Genomic DNA, 21,371 nt, shown 5'->3' on the forward strand with positions numbered 1-21,371 from the left:
CGGCGGATGCCCCCTGAGGTTTGCAACTCGACTGGTATTTTTGTTTTTTTTGTGTTTGGTATTTGTCAGCAAATGTGGTGAGGAAAGAAATACTAAATATAAATACCACACTTTGAAGAAAAGTGTGAATTATCAAAACCATAGAAGCGAGTACTAATCTCTGTCGTGGCTGGTCTTTTTGTTTTGTTTTTAATCATTGATTTCTAAGATACAAGCAAAATGATGTTACCCATTTGCTCACTCTGTATTATGTGTTCAATTTAAACGATGGAAATGAAGCCATGTGTTTGCAAAATGTAAGTCATGTGTTAAATTAAATTATTTTCCTTTTCGGCTTGTTCTGTTAAAGTGTTTAGTTTTATAGTAAACAAACTGGAGTGTAAATAAAAAAGACGCCATTACAAATGGTCTCTTTTTGAAGACATGTTTACTAACTGCCAAGCTGCACAGGGACGCTCAAGGGGGACTGAATGCAGTAATATAGAATGTACAGTATATGACAGGCTGATATTGAATTTCATAGTACTGTATCCAAAGGTTTTAGGCATCCGTGTACAGGTACAGACGTACAGTATCAGCTACTAGGGATGCACGATATTGGAAAATCATGCAATATGCGATATAGTTGCTGAAAACAGCGATAGATATTATTGCGATATTTAACATGTACCTAAAGAAATTATTTTATTATCTAATGAAAGAATTACATTTTTTTTTCATGCAGCAAAATAAGCAAACTCAGTATATTCTTAGTTAATCAATTGTAATTACCTCTTGATAATGCTCATTTATTGGATGGCGGTGCACATTTAGTTAGCATCTGATTTAAATCTGAATATTGTGATATTGATATCTTTTCGATATATTGTGCAGCCCTATCGGCTACAGTACCAACATCGGCACATCTTTACTTTGTACTGTTAATTAATGAATTTATGATGGTGACAAACTGACAATGGAAAAGGTGCATCATATTTTCACTATTTCCTACCCTAGGCATAAAAATAAAAATTCTACCTCACTATACTATGCTCTATACTGAACGCATACATTACATCAGTACAGAAAAGATAGTCTATCCAACGAGGACATCGACTTGGTCCCAGAGCTGCTGTATTGTATCTCTTTAGATTGAAGAGGCCCCCACCCAACTGTGACATATTCCTTCCTGCTCTTTTATCTTGTGGTTATTTTGGTCTACAGGGACACTGTGGTCCAGTCGGGTCAGTTGGATGGACTGGCTGCTTGTTGCTTCCATGGTACAGTGGGGTGTGCTTTGGACCTGGAGGATACTTTGTTACTCAGTCCTGTAACATTTTAAATGGAATTTGACACCAAAAGAAACAAGTGAACACAAGGTTACAAAAAGGTTCCAAGTTTCTCACCTCAGGCATCTTACTAGTCATACTGACATTTGGATAAATAAATAAAAGGAACGTCCTAGTAAGAAGCCAGAAAAACGTGTTTTAGGTTACTGTGCTTTTACAAGACACCTGCCAGGTGACTCATCTATCATTGGAGGATATAAGCAATTTCTGTTGCACTGTTGCACAGGAAGTGTTGATTCCAGCTTTGTCTTTTACTTAAGTTTGACCTATTTTAATGAAACCCATTCAGAATGCCAGTGCATTGACTTACGAGATAATCTGTACCTTTACCACGCTCATAACTTAAAACACTCATATCTCACCTCATCCTTCCGTACTGAAATGAAGAGAAATGCCATTAGGTGTGTGCACCTTGGCCACCAGGGTGCAGTATAGAACATGCAGAGTATATATATGTGTAGACAAGAGACAAAAAAACTGCTCAAGAAGTTACAGTAATATTAGCCGTTTATCGCAGCGAATAGAGACATGAATGTGAGTATTGTTATATCGTCTTTTCTGTGTTCAAGTTGCTGCACCATTTGTGATCAAATATCTTTCTGCATGTGTTGCTGCACCGTTTCTGTTAAAATATCCATTGCTGAAAGCATTACAACACCGCCACATCAAAGCTACTTTCCTTTGCGGGGCACATCCTGACCTGAATTCTGTTTCGGAATATAAAATTCAGACTTTTTATTTTTTGCAAACGTTTTTTTCCTAAGTCTAAAATAAGTATCCTGTTCATCTGACACGATAACTTGAATGTATGTCAAACATCTAATTTTAACACATATTCCTCAAACATTTAATAATAATCTGCCAGGTCAAAACAAATGCACTACTTATTTTGAATGACAAGAGAGGCTGTAGGGGCTGTGGTCAAATGATTAACTACATCTAATCATCGAATTAATCTACCAGTCACACTTTCAAACGTTTAGGATTTTTTCCCCCTTTCATGTCAATGCAAGCCACCCTATTGCGTCTAATTGGTGTCCAAGACAATATGACTGAAGTTGCAGAGGTCAAAGTTTAAATCATCTAACAGCTTTTCACTACACCTTTCAACCAATCACTTTTCCATTTCTCACTGTCAAAACAAGTACCCTAATGATTTTGAATCGTGTCCAGTTCATCATGGCCAAAGTAGCAAAGGTCAATGGTCTAATCAGCACATGTTCATTAGTAATGCTCAAGCAGTCACACTTCTCAAACAATCAAGGTTAAATCAAGTGCCCTATTGATTTTAAAAGAGAAGAGTCACACCACTTTACCAGTCACTTTCAGGCAGTCTTTTTCAAACTTTAAGGGACGGTTTCCTCAATGTCAACAAAGGCAGTAAGGCTCCAATCTTCAAAAGGTTGTAAATAAGATCTGACAAAACATGGCTGATGTAGCTAAGGCCACAGCTTGAAAAGTCCAATCTTCAAAGTACATTGTTGCTCGACGCGAGGAAGGGGGCAGCAAGGTAGTACTGTACTCTGTTCATGTCACTGATGGGAATCCCCCATTAAGGGCCCCTTAGTGGCTTCGGAGGCCGGGAGACGGCAAATATTGGTCCATATCATCGACACAACCGGTACTTGACACGTTGCTAAACAAATATATTGTGCTGTTTTCTTCTGAATACTTTCAATGTCAGTACATGAATTATTTGTTATGTCACGTCAGTTATTATCATTAAAAGTTTATGTTAGGGAGAAAGGGTGGCTCTACTGCATCTAAATTTGCATGCAGTACATGATAGTTGGAGCGGGACACTTGATGTGCTAGTGCTTGCGTCAGCTGCAGGACAGGACGTGGGTGAAAGTTAAATCAAGAGAGCGAGGCGTGTCACGTAGTAATAATGCCCGTGTTGTGGGTAGGCTGGGATTGAGGGGTGGGGTTTGGCCGGGGGTCTCCATCCTGAACTGTCAGGCGGATGACCAAAACAGATAGGCCCACGGTAATACACCAACCACCGACTCCATCTCATTTTACCTGGCTGGAAAAGCCTCATTTGACAATTGATATCGTCAGCAGCCTCAAAGGAGAACTTTAAAGTCAGTCTTTTTTTTTTTAACCATGTCACGTATAGCGTACAGGGGAAAAAAAGACTTTGGCGTGCACCTGTTTCAGAATCCAAATGAATGAGGAGCCAAGCCGCATCTAAGGACAAGAACGCGGACACGACTCACCTTCGGTCCTGCCGCAGGAGTCTACAGCCCATTGTGGACGTCCATGTCAGGCTGCAGCGTGTACCGGCGACGTGTCACAGCCTCTCTCCGGGAATTGCGCTCGGCGTTTACGGGTTACAAGTCTTGTTTGTCTCCCTGTGTGTTCAGTCTGTGACGGCATACATTTTCGCTGCTGCGCTGATGCTACCCCCTATTCCCTGCCAGCAAATATTCCACTTCCGGATAGTACTTTCAAAGTACACCCTACGTGGTGGAATGAACACAGAACAGAGTCGAACACCACTGACGTTTAAGTTGAAAGGCACATTTTGTCATTTCCTACTTTTGAAAAATTTAGCTTGACTTTCCGGCCAGACCACAACTGTCTCCAATCCACAAATCACCGCTTCATGCATGTTTTTATTTTTGTTGTGGGTGATTAATTGTATTTGTTGTTTATGTATGTTTGCCTATTTTGTTGAGTGTATATTTGCAATAATTGTAAATTTGTAAATCAAAGAGAAATCACCGCTTCCGCAATGATTATGATTGATCACATGATCACATGATCATATGATCAGGAAGTTATGAATTGACAGACCACAGGGCAACGGCTGGTTGTGCTATGGCGTACGGAATATATGTTTTCCTTGTGATATTTTTACGTTTCTTTCTAGTTTCCTGCTTTTCACAGACCTATTTCCTGAACGACACGGAGGACTTAGGACATGTCTTTGATGGAATTGGAGGATTGAGTGGTGGAGGGGCGACGACGCGTTTACTAGTCAATTATGCAGAGCCCTACCGAAGCCAGATCCTCGATTATCTTTTTAAACCAAATTTTGGTGCCGCGTTGCAGATCCTTAAAGTTGAAATAGGAGGAGATGCTCAAACTACGGATGGAACGGAACCATCGCACATGCACTATGAGGATGATGAGAACTACTTCCGAGGGTATGAATGGTGGCTCATGAAAGAGGCAAAGAAGAGGAATCCAAACATTATACTTATTGGCTTGCCCTGGGCATTTCCTGGTTGGATCGGCCATGGTAAGCAGTGGCCCTATGACTTTCCTGACGTCACTGCTACATATGTGGTCAAGTGGATCCTTGGAGCAAAGCACTTCCATGAACTCAACATCGACTATGTTGGGATTTGGAACGAACGAAACTTTGACAGCAAGTATATCAAGCTGCTGCGGTACACTTTGGACAAAAGTGGCCTGGGGCGTGTCAGGATCATAGCCAATGACAACTTGTGGGAGCCTATTTCACAGTCTCTTCTGCTGGATCCAGAGCTCAGCAATGCTGTTGATGTGATTGGGGCTCACTACCCTGGCACTACCACTGTGATGGACGCCCTGAAGACAAGGAAGACGCTGTGGTCTTCAGAGGATTACAGCACATTCAACGATGATGTCGGAGGAGGCTGTTGGGCTCGCATTCTCAACCAGAACTACATCAACGGATTTATGACCGCTACAATTTCTTGGAATTTAGTTGCCAGCTACTATGAGGAACTGCCATTTGGAAGAGATGGGCTGATGACAGCGTCCGAACCCTGGAGCGGCAACTATGTCGTGGCGTCTCCCGTCTGGATTACAGCTCACACGTCACAGTTCACCAAGCCAGGATGGACGTACCTGAAGACTGTTGGACATTTGGCAAACGGCGGAAGTTATGTCGCCTTGACTGATGGGAAAGGAAATCTTACAGTTGTCATCGAAACGATGACCCATAATCATTCGTTGTGCATACGACCTCCACTCCCTCCGTACTCGGTGACCTCACAAAATGCAACCTTTCAGCTGAAAGGATCTTTTTCTTCCGTCAAGGAGTTGCAACTTTGGCGGTCCCGGTTTAACTTTAAGACAAAAAAGCCAATTTTTTTTGAGCGTCTAAGTCCACTGAAACTAAAGAATGGAAAATTTACCCTAAATCTGAATGAAGATGAGGTTTACACAGTAACCACAATGACAACGGGACAGAAGGGCAACTACCCAGATCCACCTGCCTCGTCCCCCTTCCCAAAATACTACAAGGATGACTTTAATGTCCAAGATGCTCCCTTCTCAGAAGCTCCGAACTTCGCTGACCAGACTGGCGTCTTTGAATATTATACCAACCTGACAGATTCTGGGCCTCATGCCTTCACTTTACGTCAGGTTCTGACTCAGCGGCCTATCTCTTGGGCAACGGATGCAGATCAGACTATAAGTGTTATTGGTGATTATATGTGGCAGGATCTGAATGTTAAATGTGACGTCTTCATGGAGAGTGGAAAAACTGGTGGTGTTTTCATTGCAGCGAGGGTTAATAAAGGGGGACAGGTCATCCGTAGTGCCAAGGGAATATTTTTCTGGGTTTTTGCTGATGGAACATACAAAGTTACGAATGACCTTGCTGGTCTCATGATTCTGGCTGAAGGAGAATCTGGTACGAAAGCCGGTGACTGGCACACGCTATCGCTCACTGTAACGGGCCAATTTGCATCAGGAAAGCTGAACGGTTATCAATTGTGGAAGAATGCTGTGGCACTGACACCAAAGAATGGCTGGGCTGCCATCGGGACACAATCGTTTGAGCTGGCCCAGTTTGATAATTTTGCTATAACGCCAGTGAAACAAGAAACCATTGTGACTGTTTTGAATGAATACGATTAGAGGTGCAACAATGAATCCAGAACAAATAAATGATCAAAATAATTCTTTTCAGCTATTTTGATAACGAATCATTGAGAGACCTTGTTTAACTTGAAATTGTCTAAATCCTCAGAATTTCAGGCTCTCGACAGGAAATATTGTCACATGTCTGCAGTTCTTCATGAAAGAATAATTATATTTTGTGTTTAATCAAAATAATTTATTTGAAAACATTTCTTTTTATTTTGGAAAACGTTCAACATTTTTTTTTTGTGTGACAATAACTCATAATTAATGTGTACATTTTCTACACTGTCACTTTGAAATAATGTCATGTTTTGGAATAAAGGGATGGAAATCAAAAGATTACAATAATCATTAGTTGCAGCCCTATTATTTTAAGGCAGGTGTCTTTGATCAAAAGTTAAATAACTGTATATACACACTATATGTAAACACGGACAAAGCCTAATGTGCAGTACTCTTGTCATCTTTGAAAGCTCAGGCTATTTTTCTCTATTCAATTTCCACTAAATTAGTAGAATACAGATGACTTGAAAATGTGTGTTTCCTCTTAGAAAAAAAAATCCCATTTGTAAGCCTTAATGAATTGAACATTTTAAGTCATCTTTATAATGCGCTTTCAAACAGCCTTAGCTGTCACGAAGCGCTTTACAGAAACGCAACATAAAACATTAATAGCAATACAATCAACATTTTTTTTTTCATTCCTACATGCGCTTTGATGTTTGAAGCAGTTCTAGATGAAAGAGGAGAGAATCAACTTTCAGCAGTTGATCAGAGACTTCCAACAGTTCACTTCCAAGCGCTAAACTTTCATCTCCACATCCCGCGGACAGCCATACGCCTCCACGTTTTGCGTTGACATTCTCGTCCACAACTCCACCGCCATCCATCCAGTGCACCAGCGTAGACTGTCCAGCAGCGGACCAGCAAAAAAAGGGACTGTGTAAAATGATGCCCGTTCAGTGGCGCAAAAAAACACAAGCGACCCGCAGGTGACAGTCAGAATTAGTGCAACCGTCAAGCACTGACACTGTCCCTTGAGGAATGTCAAGGCCAAAATGCAGAGTACAGTCCACTCCACGACGATACATAACAAGAAGAAGATAAAAATGTGTAACAATTAAACATAATAAAATGAGCTGTACAATATAGGATTCCTGGTAAAAGCGTTGAATTCTGGTTACCATAAAGAGCCCACAACTGTTTCCTATCACTTCAGCCTTTAAACTCGTGTTGATTTTCTAAATAGAATATTTGTATGCAAATCTAAAAAATGTATGATAAAACATGATTTTTTTATGATGTGGATAGATTTTTATTATTTTATATCCATGTATAACCTCGGACAGAGTAAAGTGCAACTTCCTACTTACTTTTATACAATGTTATAAAATGCAACATAACACTGCAATACTTTTTGTTCATAAAATAAAGTGCCAATCAAAAGTAAAATTTTTGATGCAGTTCTTACTACATTAATGCAGATGTAACTAATAGAGACCCATGAGAGTGTGAGAAGGAAATAAAATGTGTCCTTGTCTGATGATAAAATACTATGTACAATGGATGTTTTTTCTCTAATAAATTCAAAATACTTAAAAAAAAAAATACACCCATTTTAAAGGGCAAAAGTAGTCAATATTTGGCTCCAGTGTAGCAATGACAATCAAACGACAGAATAATAAGCTGCTATGAACATACCTGCAAAAAAACAAACATCTCTCCAGTGGCATTATGGGTAATAGAAACCAGTGCATCATCATAGTGCCCATTGGACTGTAAACATCTTTGACATGGGCAAGGCCAAGCTGCTCACGTTTAAAACCTGTTGGAAGAAACCAAGTGTTATCCTTCAGGAAAGTCATGACTAGGTTTTCATGTTCAATTCTTAACCTTTGTATCAGCATTATATGTAAAATCCGTGATTTTCTCCCCATTGGCTACCACGTATTGGGGTGGCGAGGGCACGCCGAACATCTGCATTCTTCTCAGTATGAGGCCATCAAGGGCTCCATTTTGCTGGATGGGCTCGCTCACAAGCTGGGACTGAAACAGTGAGGTATTAAAGATGTCACCCATACTTCAAGATAACTAGCAGGCTAGCCATTATGTTTTGCTAACTTGCTATTACCAGACAACCTAACCAAACGTTTTATACATGCCTCTATTGAAAAGTACCGAAACTTTGGCCATATATTTGGCAGTGCAACCCCAAGCACAAGTCATTTCAGTTCCAAAGTTCAACCACGGACTTTACCCACCTGCCCAGCAGTGAAGATGACGTAACAATAACTTCCTTTTTCAAAGGTATCGATACTGTCGCCGTCATCCCAGAACAAGTCCCCCTGGGCCGAGCCTTCCGCTGACAGCGCCACCATCAGGAGGAAAGGGTTTCTGCGTGAGACTGTTGTCGTTAAAGCTGGCTCCTGTAAGAGAGTGGACACATTCATATGAATTCATTCGTAAATTGATTGTCTTCATTGAACCCTGGGTGGTATTTGTCCCATTTCTTTTCTTTTCTTTTTTTTTTTTATTTATTTGATGTGTTATAACTTATTACATCAAAGAAAAGTAGTAAAATCAAACAAAAGGTAGCTAAAAATTTTAGCAGATTGTCACGACATGTAGAGGTTCAAAATGGCACCATGTGGTAATTTCTAAATTATTGCAAATGGGAGAGGGAGATTTATATATCATTATAAAATGCTCATTTGTATCCCATTATAAATCATAATTTTGATATACTTTGATAAAAAGGCACGCATTAAAAAAAAATGCTGTTATGATTTACTGATAGGCCTCCCCCAAAAAACAAACAAACAAAATATGTATATATGTATAAATAGGTCTGATGCCACTGAACATTTTGAGTAGATGAAAATAAAAATGTATTCATTATTGACTTAATTATCACACTTCAAGAGTATAGGTGACAAATCTAGGTCCAGAAAGTAAAAACCCAGCCACAGTTTGGCTTTAGCCCCTAGCTAGCTAGCTCGCTCCAATGGTGCTTGTTTGCCTGCTGATGCTAGCTAGCATCAGGGGCTAAAGCCAAACTGTGGCAAGGGTTTTTACTTTCTGGACCTGGATTTGCCACCTCTGTTCAAGAGCAAAGCCCACTTTGGGCTCAACTACCACAAGCCTAGTAAATAAATGAATAAATATGACCCACGACTTAGCCAAAACAAACAAACAAATTAATTTGTACTGCATCTTTAAGAAACAACGATTTAGCACAGATAGTAAAGAAAATATTTGTCTTGACTCTCTTTATAAAGAGATTCCAACTAAAAGTAATGTGATTCATCTCATATCTGCAGATTTTCGACCAGGCCCTCGTTTCTACTCAACTTCTTCAGACTTTAATCTTTTTTCCCCCACTCCATTGTCACAAGTCATTTAAGTGGGTAATAATTTCTCAAATCTGTATTCGTTGTTATACATCGATAACTGTATTGTTGCTTCCGGTGGCAATTTTCCATTAAGTGCAGTGCCCCACCACAAACAGCAGATGGTGCTTTGGTAAAATAAACTGCTTTATGAGTTAATTCAATTGCAAAATAAAGTACCGGAACATACCCTATTTCTTTAAATATGGACCATCATTCTGCTAGTAACTATACTATGATACTCATTTTACATCCTTGGCATCCGCAAATTCAAATACAAACGGTTGCCTCTGTGAATTTCAGTAATTAAATGCCCCCATTCTGTCTTAATCCAAATGGTTATAGTGGTAGACCAACCTGCTGGGGGACAATGTGTCCCTCCCTCACGTGGACGTTAATGATGTCCAAGGGCGCAGACAGAAGCAGGTACTCGCCTTTACTGTACGACGGCTGACCCTGACAAAGAACAGATCATTTTGGGTTATGTGTTAATGCAAGGGATGAAATTCACGAATCAAAGCTTGCGCAGCTCACACTATGCAGATTGTACCAAGTCCCGGGAGGCATATAAGCAGCCACCTCCACTGCACCCTCCTCCAAGGCTGGGCTGATGAGGAGACAACTCCCCCAGAGGAATTGTCTGTCTATCATCTGACAGTGAGGGTCAGTGGGAAACCTGAAATGACAAACATGATGAGGGAAAATGAGCAAGGGGTAGGCAAATCAATTTTTTTGTATTTTATTTGATTTCATATTTCTATCAAAATATAGTTGGAGGTGTCACAAAAGCCAAAAATGTTAGCATCAAATATTTTTTTATTTTTTTTAGATTTCAACAGAGACTTTGCCCATCGCTGTTCTTGGGAAAAGAGTGTGTTAGCGTGACATACTCCGTGAAGAGAGGCCTGGCCACCGTGTCACCAGAGGTGTGCGCGTGATGGAAGAGCGTGTAGAGAAACGGGAGGAGAGCGTAACGAAGATTCAGCGCGCTCCGCATGGCCGCCTGGGCCTTCTGCCCGAATACGAAAGGCTCCTGAGGCTGTGGAGTGCGATCGTTACGACAACAAACATACAGCGGTACAATACGTCATTGCGGCGCGTGCGTCTCACCGCATATGGCCGATCGTTATGGTTCCTCATAAAGGGGTAGAAGGCCCCGAGCTGCATCCAGCGCACGCACAACTCCTCGGTGGCGTCGCCTCCGAAGCCGCAGACGTCCGCGCCCACCAGGGGGACCCCGAAGAGGTTGAACTTCAGCACCGCTGAGAGGAAAATGTGCACGTCGTCAACACAGTGGAAGATTGTGTTTCAAGATACAAGCCGAAGATCATCAGCACTACATGATGGTAGCGTACTCAAACTCATTTCACGTCAACAAGCAGCAGTTTGAAAGAGAGGGAACATTTTTATTAAGAAGAACCGTGTATTCAAAATCACCACAAAACTTTGCCTTTGGAAAGTTCACTAGCTAACAACGCAAAACTCCATAGGCAGGCTAACGGATCGCACTAATGTTACAGTGTTAACGTTAAACATGAATGGGGGGCTGGGCAAAATGGCTGAAAAATGTATTACAACAAGTATTTCATATCAGTTAAAATCAATCTTTTGTCATCTTTTTTTTTTAAAACCTTAGGTCAGTAGTGTAGTGGTCCCTGGAGAAGTGGGTATACTCTCAATTTTCACCATTTTTTTTTTTAAGTAGTCCAGAAAATCTTTTAAAAATCCGTCATTTGTACTTGCTTACAATAATAAAATTATCATGACTTGTTAAGAACAGTTAGGTAGCACAAGCAGCCTGAAATTATGTATTTATCATGAGGCAAGCATAAAGTATATGTTATAAAACAAATGACAATATTGAGTAAACAATGAATAAAAAATAGTGAAAAACAGTCTGGTTAGATTTCAGTATAGTTTTGTGCTGAATCTTAAACTATTTGTCCCAATTCTTGTGTTTTTATTTACCGGTACTTAAAAATCAATTACCAGCCTAGCTACTATAAAACTTAACTAGAGCGTGTAGTTAGTTAGTGTGCAGCGCCGAACCCGGGGATCGAACCCACATTGTATCCCGTGTATGAGGGCAAATCAGTTCACCTGAGCTCAATTTCTGGCTCGGGAGCATTTGAAGGACTGTTTTCCTCCACATGGCCTGCCCTACTCTGCCTCCGATTGGCTCATCAGTCTTCATGCCAAAAGGTAGCCAATCTAATCAGCGTAGGCAGGGGGGGCACGTTTACTCACAAGGTATGGAGTATCTAAGTTGCTCCCAGTTGCTTCTGACGTCTCCCGTCCACACTCCGGAGAAGCGTCCGATACTTGGGAAGGAAGAGCGAGACAGGGCAAACGGCCTCTTGCCGCGCGCTTTCACCAGAGCACTGTCGTTGACAACAATCGATAGACTGTGATACCACAACATGCACACTGCATTTCCTTAATCAGGGGATGTCCTCCTAAAAACACCCACTTAAGACAAATAAGTACATAATTTGTGAGATTTCGCTTTAAGCTCCAAATGATAGCTTTACAAGATGTCATGTCTGCTGCTTGTCGATATGCTGTAATAGTGTCTATTGTGTCACATGTCGTTATCAGTCCAAATAAAAGGAAATACTGTAAATCTGTAATCTAAGAGGTGACAGATGGGGTCTATTTGAGGTGAGGCGTTAATTTATAATTATAATATAATAAATTGGGTCACTACTGTATTTTCTCAAATAGAGGCTGTACTCTTAATATACAATACATGGTGCCTCACAGTTGCAGGATGTGGACACTTAAGATAAATGAATTAGGGATGCAACGATAATATTGGTGGCCGATCATTTGTAATTATCGACCAATTTGACGTCATACAGTTGTACCAGATAATAGAGAAGTCTGCCGATAATAATAGACTTGCCGCGTTGGTCCATCTGTTTGTGGCTCTAGTTGTGCCCAACTCCTCAACCCCTCCCCTCTCCTATGGTAGTGTTGCATATTTGTGATGTCATATTGCGCGTGACCTCGTGTTAGCAGAAGATGCATCACGGCGACATGGCAGTAGCCAGTGTGGACTTTCTTTCCTGTGTCTTACCAAAATATTACCATCGCAGTTTTTTGTTGCATTTTTAAAACATGACTGTTTTGTTTTGGCAAACTCAAAATGAGTTACTGCTGGTTGTCTTTGAAGAAGAGTTATCAATAAAATTCAGCTTCATGGTGCTTTACACAATGTTTCAATGTATTTGTACATGTTAGACTTCTAGTAGGACTCGAAAGTATATTTGTCCATCCATCATCTACCGCTTATCCGGGGTCGGGTCGCGGGGGCAGCAGCTTTAGCAGGGAAGCCCAGATTTCCCTCTCCCCAGCCACTTCAGCCAGCTCCTCCGACGGGATCCCAATGTGTTCCCAGGCCAGCCAAGAAACATAGTCTCTCCAGCGTGTCCTGGGTCGTCCCCGGGGCCTCCCGCCGGTGGGACATGCCCGGAACACCTCTCCAGGGAGGGGTCCATGCCCGAGCCACCTCAACTGGTTCCTCTCAACGCGGAGGAGCAGTTGCTCGACACTGAGTCCTTCCCAGATGACCGAGCTTCTCACCCTATCTCTAAAGGAGAGCCCGGATACCCTGCGGAGGAAACTCATTTTGGCCGCTTGTATCCGGGATCTTGTTCTTTCGGTCACGACCCACAGCTGGTGACCATAGGTGAGGGCAGGAACGTAGATCGACCGGTAAATCGAGAGCTTTGCCTTTCGTTTTAGCTCCTTCTTTACCACAACAGACCGATACAGAGTCTGCATCACTGCAGACGCTGCATCGATCCGCCTGTCGATCTCCCGCTCCAACCTACCCTCACTCGTGAACAATGAAAGCGCGGAACATGGTCCACTCGGACTCAATGTCCCCCGCTTCCCTCAGGATAAGGGAGAAGTTCTGCCGGAGGTGGGTGTTGAAACTCTTTCTGACAGGGGATTCTGCCAGACGTTCCATGCAGACCCTCACAATACGTTTGGGTCTGCCCGGTCGGACCAGCATCTTACCCCACCATCGGAGTCAACACACCACCAGGTGATGATCAGTTGACAGCTCCGCCCCTCTCTTAACCCGAGTGTCCAACACATGCGGCCGCAAATCCGATGACACGACTACAAAGTCGTTCATCGAACTGCGGCCTAGGGCGTCCTGGTCCCAAGTGCACAGATGGACACCCTTGTGTTTGAACATGGTGTTCGTTATGGTGAATCCGTGGCGATGACAGATGTCCAATAAGAAAACACCGCTCGGGCTCTGATCGGGGGGGCCGTTCCTTCCAATCACGCCCCTCCAGGTATCACTGTCATCATTACCCACGTGAGCGTTGAAGTCCCCCAGCAGAACGAGGGAGTCCCCAGGGGGAGCGCTCTCCAGCACACCCTCCAAGGACTCCAGAAAGGGTGGGTAGCTGCTGTTCGGTGCATAAGCACAAACAACAGTCAGGACCCGTCCCCCCACACGAAGGCGGAGGGAGGCTACCCTCTCGTTCACCGGGGTAAACCCCAACGTATAGGCGCCTAGCCGGGGGGCAATGAGTATGCCCACACCTGCTCTGCGCCTCTCACCGTGGGCAACTCCAGAGTGGAAGAGAGTCCAGCCCCTCTCGAGAGGATTGGTACCAGAACCCAAGCTGTGTGTGGTCCAAAATTTACATTCATCATAGGGGTCTTTTGAGCCACGCTTTGTCTGGTCCCTCACCTAGGACCTGTTTGTATTCAAGTTAATTTTGCAAACAATTATCGGCTTACTTATCGGTTATCGACATCGGCACTTTCTAAATTATTGGTTTATTAGTATCAGTTCAAAATAGCATTATCGTGCATCCCTAAAATGAATGGTTATGTATATTCCCGCGCGGGTGATGACGTGCATTCTACATATCGTTTGCGTCAGGCTAAAACATCCTCTGTCAAAATGTTGTAAATTTCCTATTTTTCCACAAATCTATACTATTGGAGTGGCTCTCCTTTCCCACATGCTGCATCACAGTAAGTACACTATAAAAAGCTATCAAAAATGATTGATAAAGCATGTGAACACCATTAGCCATTTTAAACCCCTTGTGACCCATAAATGATTGCAGTACACATGACATATTTGCATGTCTAAACCAATAAAAAAATGCATAATTTGGATGATGTCAACACTTCTGGTTCATGATTGGATCCTAGCTATAACCAATCACACTGGCAAGTTTATTTGCATAATGTTCATGTTAAAAATATTACATATGAGCTTGGTAAGTTTACAACACGCCGTTACAGCCATACTATCCTGGTGTCCACTATAAAAACATGAGATAACCGCCCCCACCCCAAAAAAATATTCTATGTTGTTCTTATGTGGGAAAAGTACGGAAGCGTATTGCATTCACTTGGGGAAAAAAACCCTCCTGTTTTTCTGACTAATTTTTTGTGGGAGCTTTGTTTTTTGAGTATTTTTTTAATTTTATTTTCTGTTTTTCAGAATATTTTACCGAATATTTTTTTATTGTCAAAAAAATATTCAGAAAAACAGGCTGAAATTTTTTATTTATTTAAAAAAAACGGGGGAAAAACATTTAAAAAACAGAAAAAAAAAGACAAAATAATAATAATTACTGTTTTTCAGAGTTATTTTTTTTTAACCTCTTAACTCCAAGTGACTTATTGCAGACTCGCTAATAGCGGAAGCGGACACTTTCCCGCATACCTCCATATGCAATAAGATGGTCATGTTTACTTACTGGCTCTCAATAAAGGAATGAAAGTGTATATTGTATTGTGGTTTGTTCTCTAATCTGTGAGGGAAACCCCCTTTAAAAAAAAAGAAAATTCAGAAAAACTTAAAAATATATTTTAAACAGGAAAAAATACTCAAAAAACTGGGAAAAAATATTCAATAAAACAGGAAAAAAATACTCCAAAAAACAAAGCTCCCCCAAAAAATTAGTCAGAAAAACAGGACTTTTTTTTCCAAGTGAATGCAATACGCTTCCGTAGAAAATAGTCAAAATCAGTTAAAAATAATAATATATATATATATATATATATATATATATATATATAGAGATAATAATTGCCCAGCTGAGAAAATGTGGGTCTGAAGGGGTTAACCAACCTGTGAGTGGCAAAAGCTTCAGTCAGTCCGTACATGTTGTGCAGGTTGTAGTGAGTGGACAGATTTTGCCGAGCTGACATACAAAGAGTGAAAGAGCTCAAGCGGCCTCCGACCACCCCTGTTTGGGGGACACACAAATATTAAACAAAAAGTTTTATTGCTATTTCATGTATTTTATACACTGTTTTGTCTTGACCCATTTATTATATCCATAGTGATAGCCAAATGACCATATAAGGACAGTAGTGTTGCTGACTTACTGGGTGTGTATGGTGGGTTCTCAAGATCTGTGTCAGGACAACCCTCCACTGAGCCCGACTCGAAACTGACTGGTTCGTTCATATCCTGTGTGGACACAAGACACACAGATACGAAACAAGCATTCGTGCTCACATTCACGCCCAAGGACAATTTCTGTCTTCCTTTAACCTAACATACATGTTTGTGTGTGTACAGTATATTCTTACAATCCATAATCCGTCCACTGGCACTTTAGAATAAAAAGCCATAATACAGTCTTCCCACCATTGTCTGGTCTCCGGGTTGGTAAAGTCTGGAAAGGCTGCCGCACCAGGCCAAACCTGAAGGCACATGCGGGAAATGCATTGATCTTACAATTCTTCACAAATGCTAAATGAAAGACTTTCAAGTTGAAGTCCAACCTTGCCAATTAGGAGTTGACCAGTGGCATTTTTGATGAATACGTCTCGTTTGAGTCCATCATCGAAGGGATGGTATGTTCCTGGAGGACTTGTCGTGCTGATCCCAGGATCCTAGAGAGGAACACAACACACACACGCTACATTTTGAGGAGTGCCATATCGCCGCCTACTGGGGACAAACAGTTAGCAAATGGTTGAAAGTGTTCCCCACCAGGATGAGGATGTACTTCAAGCCTCTTTGGTGGAATTCCTCCACCATCTCTTTAATGTCCCCAAATTGCAGCGGGTCATTGGTGAAGACTCTGCCTTTGTTTGCGTAATCCAGGTCATTCCACTGCACATCCTAAAAAAAGAAAAGAAAAAAAAAAAGTTGCCAAGACTCTTATCAGATGACAACACCCGATGAATGTGCAGTTTGTTTTGTTTTGTTTGTATCTACACATTTATACGAGTTTTATTGTTTGCCCAAAACGACGACAATTAATTTAATAAAAATTAAAAAAAAGGAGTTACATGCTTTTCAATAGATAGTGACATACCGGTTAAATATTTAAACTGTCATGAACACATATATGGAAGAGACACTACATAAATATAATCGATTACTATACACTCAAATTAAATAATCAGAATTGTTTCAAATTGTAAACTAAATTGTAGCAGTGGTAGTAGTAGTAATTCAATTATTTTGTTAATATTGCAATTGTGTTCTGAATAAAAATAGATAACTGTTTTGCACAGTAGACACATATTTGTATATTATTAAGTAGGGTGATATATTCATATAAACTTTTTTTTTTAATCAATGACCAAATATTAAAATTAACTATACTTATTCATTATATGTTCTACTGAATAATTAATCAATTCATAATTAATTTGGCATTTTTTGTGAAGAGACCATAAATCTGAAAATTATTTAATTCAAATTATTAATACTTAATTTGTCTTATGCTAAATTTGTAACTAAAACATTTTCATATGCAGTAATAAAACAGTTTACACAAGTTCAAATATGAAAAAAGGCAATACAAAAATACAGGATATTGTTATTCATTGAGTATTACTAATAATGTATTTAATAATTGTATACTGTATAATTATCCATTTGTTTATTATTAGCAACCATTGATTTTGCACAGGCTAAAAAAAATGTGAATGCAAAATACACACCAACAAAAAACACGGCCTTTGCATGCAACATGAACGTACCATGGGCAAGTTAGCATCGTGCATGCGCTGAGCCACCTGACGGGTTACATTAGTGCTTTTGTAGCCCCAGCGACACAGGTGGAAGCCCAGTGACCAATAAGGAGGCATCATGGGATAACCTACAGAAGAATATCTTTAAAAAAATCTGTCTTTGAACATGTTCCTTTGCGGCGGGTTGTTGCCGACTTGGCGTACCGTACCGATAACTTGCAAGTATTGACGTATAACAGTTTGAGCGTCGGGACCCATGAAGATGTACAGGTCTAGGATTCCGCCTGTGGACACCCACGTGAGAGCTGGTAGAGGTTGCAAGATCACCTCTAGACACACACACATACACATGTAGAGTTAGGAGAAAACGTGTGAAAATAAGAGTAGCTCTTATTGAACAAAGTCATCACCGATTGCATTGCTGTTAAGAAGGAACACCCCGTGTGCGAATCCGTCTCCCTCCTGTACCACGTAGAAAGGGTGCGAGCCGTAGAGGTTTGCATCAGCCTGGAGAAAAGAGAATACAGCAAACCCTCACTATAGAGAAGATTATTAACTGTGAAAAGGATTAGACAAAATGCCTATTTTTCAGTCTTACTCAAAGTTTAGTTCCAATTTTGACCTGGAGGGGGCAGTTCATTACTGCGCTCAGCACTTTATATGATTATTTTCTATCTATGTTATATCTAGCCATACTATGGTTGGTTTTAAATGAATCCAGCATACTCACGTGAGGAGCCATGTCCCTGTTCCAGAGAACCAGGGAGGTCCAGTTAAGGTCCAGGCAGAGAGACGTGTAATGCTCCCCGAGGCCTGACACCAGCGAGGAGGCCAGAGTGGTGGACAGCTGCAGGTACTGGTCGGCAAAAAAAAGAGGAGCCACCGTGCTATTCATACTAAATGACAGAACAGAGCATTACATTACATTAGAATGATGATGATGATTCCACTTTAACTTTAATTGTGGCTCCATATCCATTGAGACATTAAGAACATAGTATTTTAATAAAAATATTTCATTCATTCAGATCTAGGGTGTGTTGTTTTTAGTGTTCCCTTTATTTTTGAGCAGTGTCAGTACAAAACCTTCAGAAAAAAATCAAACAAGAAAAAAATGTCAGGATAAAGCCTGTTAGAACAGTTCAACTTTAATAGGGGTTAATCAGAGGGACTTTAAATGGCACCAGGAGTGTAACGAGTCCCATTTAAAGGGGAAGTCAAGACAAAAATTGTCTTTGCAAAATGTTCTCTGAGCCCCCATTAGTCTAAACAATAATAGAGGGCAGGATAAAATGCCATTGCCCTGAGAAGGATGAAAACAGGTTGATTAATATATGTTAACAATGAAATATTAATCAGAAAACCATGTTTAGACTAGTGGGGGCACGTAGAACATATTATTGCAAAGAACGTTTTTGACTTCAGTTCCCACTTTAACTCATTCACTGCCATTGACGGCTATAAACGTCAAAAATTCATTTTAACTATTTCTATGAGTTTACCACTTTTTCCCCCACTTTTGCTAACAAGATTATGAAAACCTAGAATTTTTTTTATTGTACATTTATAACAGATATGAAATTTGGGATTAATTGCGAGTTAACTAGTGAAGTCATGCGATAAATTACAATTAAAAAATGTAATCGCCTCTTGCCCCTAATTTTTAATAATCTTTTTTTTTTTAATGAATTTATGTTTGAGTTAACACAAGTTTGAATGTGATTGGTTAATTCTGAACAGAACATTCCAGTTGCGAAAGGGTACACACTTATGAAATCACATTATCTCGATTTTTTTTACTTCCCCTTTTAAAAAGATTAAAATAAACTTCAATTGAGATGTACACATTAGAGGTCACATACATGGTGGGGTGGGGTGTGTGTGTGTGGGGGGGGGGGGGGGGGTTGACTGACAGCGGTGTAGGTGTTTTCTCTCCACTGTACTCTATCTCAGTTCATACCGTCTGGTTACAGTTGAGCCTATTTGTACCTCATTGCTAACCAAAACAGCAGTACCTGTTTGTGGTGCTTTAAATACTCACATGACCCTTCCATTGGATGCACGCCTCACAATGAATCCAAATGGATTGGACTGGTACTCAATGGTATACAGGGCATCTTGGCTACTGGTTTTCCCCTTAGGGACACCGGCTGGGAGTTCAACTTCATAGCGGTCAGACCATCGATCCTTCAACTGCATAGAAAAGAAAGGACATATTTGGTGAAACTGAGATTATTACAGTAGATTCATTGTCAGAGGGGGAGGTGGTTCTCACAGTGAGGTGCAAGCAGCCTTCAGACTCTTGAGTTTCTTCCAGGTGAAGAGTGGCCACATCTCGGGGCAAGTAAGAGGGGGAGGCGCGGGTCAAAGTAGCAGTCCGGCCTAGCAGAGTAGGCGTCAGGCCACTAATTTGGTAGCCCGGGTACGAATGGGGGTAGAAGCACCAGGGAGCTTTTGATGAGTCGTTGAGGGGAGAGTAACAGCAAGCCCGCTCTTCACACTCCCGCCTACTGAGCGCTCGGTCCCGGGCACAGTCGAATCGTCTCTCCGGGGACATTGCGCACCGGGATGGTTGGACCGCAACATAATTGTCTGGTGGTTCGAGTCCATCACGGAGGGCGGTCTTTTGTGGCTCGCCATTTCGAACCAGTCTGCTGTCAAGAATGAGCACGTGACTAAAATCGGAAAATGAATAAAACGCTAAAACCACAAGCGCGGCACCGGTTAGCTTGCCCCACAGAGCCATAGTGGTCATTCAAAGTTCTAAACGGGTTAAAAGTGCATTTAGCAGAGGTCGATTACTGACGCGGTAACAAAACAAAACAAACAAAGTGCTCCCATGACCCGCAACACAACAGCCAACGACAGCAAGCGAGGTAGGTCAAAATAAAATGGCACTAATGTAAGATGACTAACTACTTGTACTAATTTGTGCCAAATATACTCAACGGTTACCATAATAATGTATTAAGAGTTAAAAATGTTAATATTGTAAAAATTTAAAGCAGGGGAGCGCGTCTTTTTTTTTTTTATATATTAACAATTCCTGTAACGTTTGTTGCATTAAAGTTATTTCCCCATAACATGTCATATTTAATCGAAACGACTATCCGGGGACATGACTGTATTGGATTTAATTTAGTGTAAATACACAAAATATTACTGAAACAATTTACGTTTATCAATTACATAATATTCATTAAAATGCTGTCATACCTTGAAATTTTTATTTTTATTTTTTTTACCTCATCTGCAAATGAACTGCTTTTAAAAAAAACATATGAGCTCGAAAGTTAGCCCAACCCTGGTAAAAGATTGAGTGACATATATATTTTTTCTTTTTACAATATGCGATTTCAGTATCATTCCATCCATCCATTGTGTGACTATTCAAAGCCTGTATATAACCTATAAGTAACTGGTCGAACCAATTGTTGGTGTTTTAAACAGCCTTCATTATCAGACAGTTGCTCAAATTTGTTCCATCCACCAATTCTGTGTGATGAACTAAAACTTGCTAATAAACTGTACAGTGTAGAGAAGATTTTACATTTACTGAGCCTGTTTCCATCTATTTTTCCATATCCGCTTATCCTGTTCAGGGTCACTGATTTCGGGCAAAAGGCGGACAACACCCTGGAGAGGTCGCCGACTAATCACAGGGCAGAGCACATATAGACTGACAACCTCTTACACTAATACCATCACTGAGTTGGAACAGAACCAACACTGCAATTATGGAAGTCAGTCAAGTAAACCACTAAACAGCACTGATTATTCAACTATTTTAGATGGTCTAAAGTGA

At 40.9% G+C, this 21,371-nt stretch overlaps 3 protein-coding genes across 3 annotated transcripts in view; 1 reads left to right on the top strand and 2 right to left on the bottom strand.

The window, feature by feature from the left end:
* Window positions 1-3,909, bottom strand: part of tbc1d16 (TBC1 domain family, member 16) — a 30,955-nt gene extending 27,046 nt beyond the window's left edge. The window contains exon 1 of the mRNA XM_086093151.1: window positions 3,548-3,909. The gene's annotated coding sequence lies outside the window, so the exon portion shown is untranslated. The remainder of the gene's footprint in view (window positions 1-3,547) is intronic.
* A 20-nt stretch (window positions 3,910-3,929) lies between these two features.
* Window positions 3,930-7,677, top strand: galcb (galactosylceramidase b). The gene has a single exon (XM_086093163.1). It carries the CDS (start codon window positions 4,152-4,154, stop codon window positions 6,186-6,188), a length of 2,037 nt encoding a protein of 678 aa, XP_085949289.1. The 5' UTR covers window positions 3,930-4,151; the 3' UTR covers window positions 6,189-7,677.
* On the bottom strand, window positions 6,440-20,423 carry gaa (alpha glucosidase). Its single transcript, XM_086093137.1, has 19 exons — window positions 19,842-20,423; window positions 19,608-19,759; window positions 18,297-18,462; window positions 17,977-18,073; window positions 17,776-17,895; window positions 17,576-17,694; window positions 16,575-16,706; window positions 16,364-16,474; window positions 16,169-16,282; window positions 15,962-16,046; window positions 15,702-15,819; window positions 11,831-11,964; window positions 10,694-10,845; window positions 10,474-10,622; window positions 10,118-10,259; window positions 9,941-10,039; window positions 8,456-8,620; window positions 8,088-8,240; window positions 6,440-8,019 (listed from the first exon to the last, which is right to left on the bottom strand). The coding sequence occupies exons 1-19, from the start codon at window positions 20,319-20,321 to the stop codon at window positions 7,954-7,956; spliced, it is 2,754 nt and encodes a 917-aa protein (XP_085949263.1). The 5' UTR covers window positions 20,322-20,423; the 3' UTR covers window positions 6,440-7,953.
* Window positions 20,424-21,371: the final 948 nt, after the last annotated feature.

This window comes from Leptonotus elevatus, chromosome 1 (assembly GCF_054856555.1).
Source record: "Leptonotus elevatus isolate MCC_2025b chromosome 1, RoL_Lele_1.0, whole genome shotgun sequence".
Taxonomy (NCBI): Eukaryota; Metazoa; Chordata; class Actinopteri; order Syngnathiformes; family Syngnathidae; genus Leptonotus; species Leptonotus elevatus.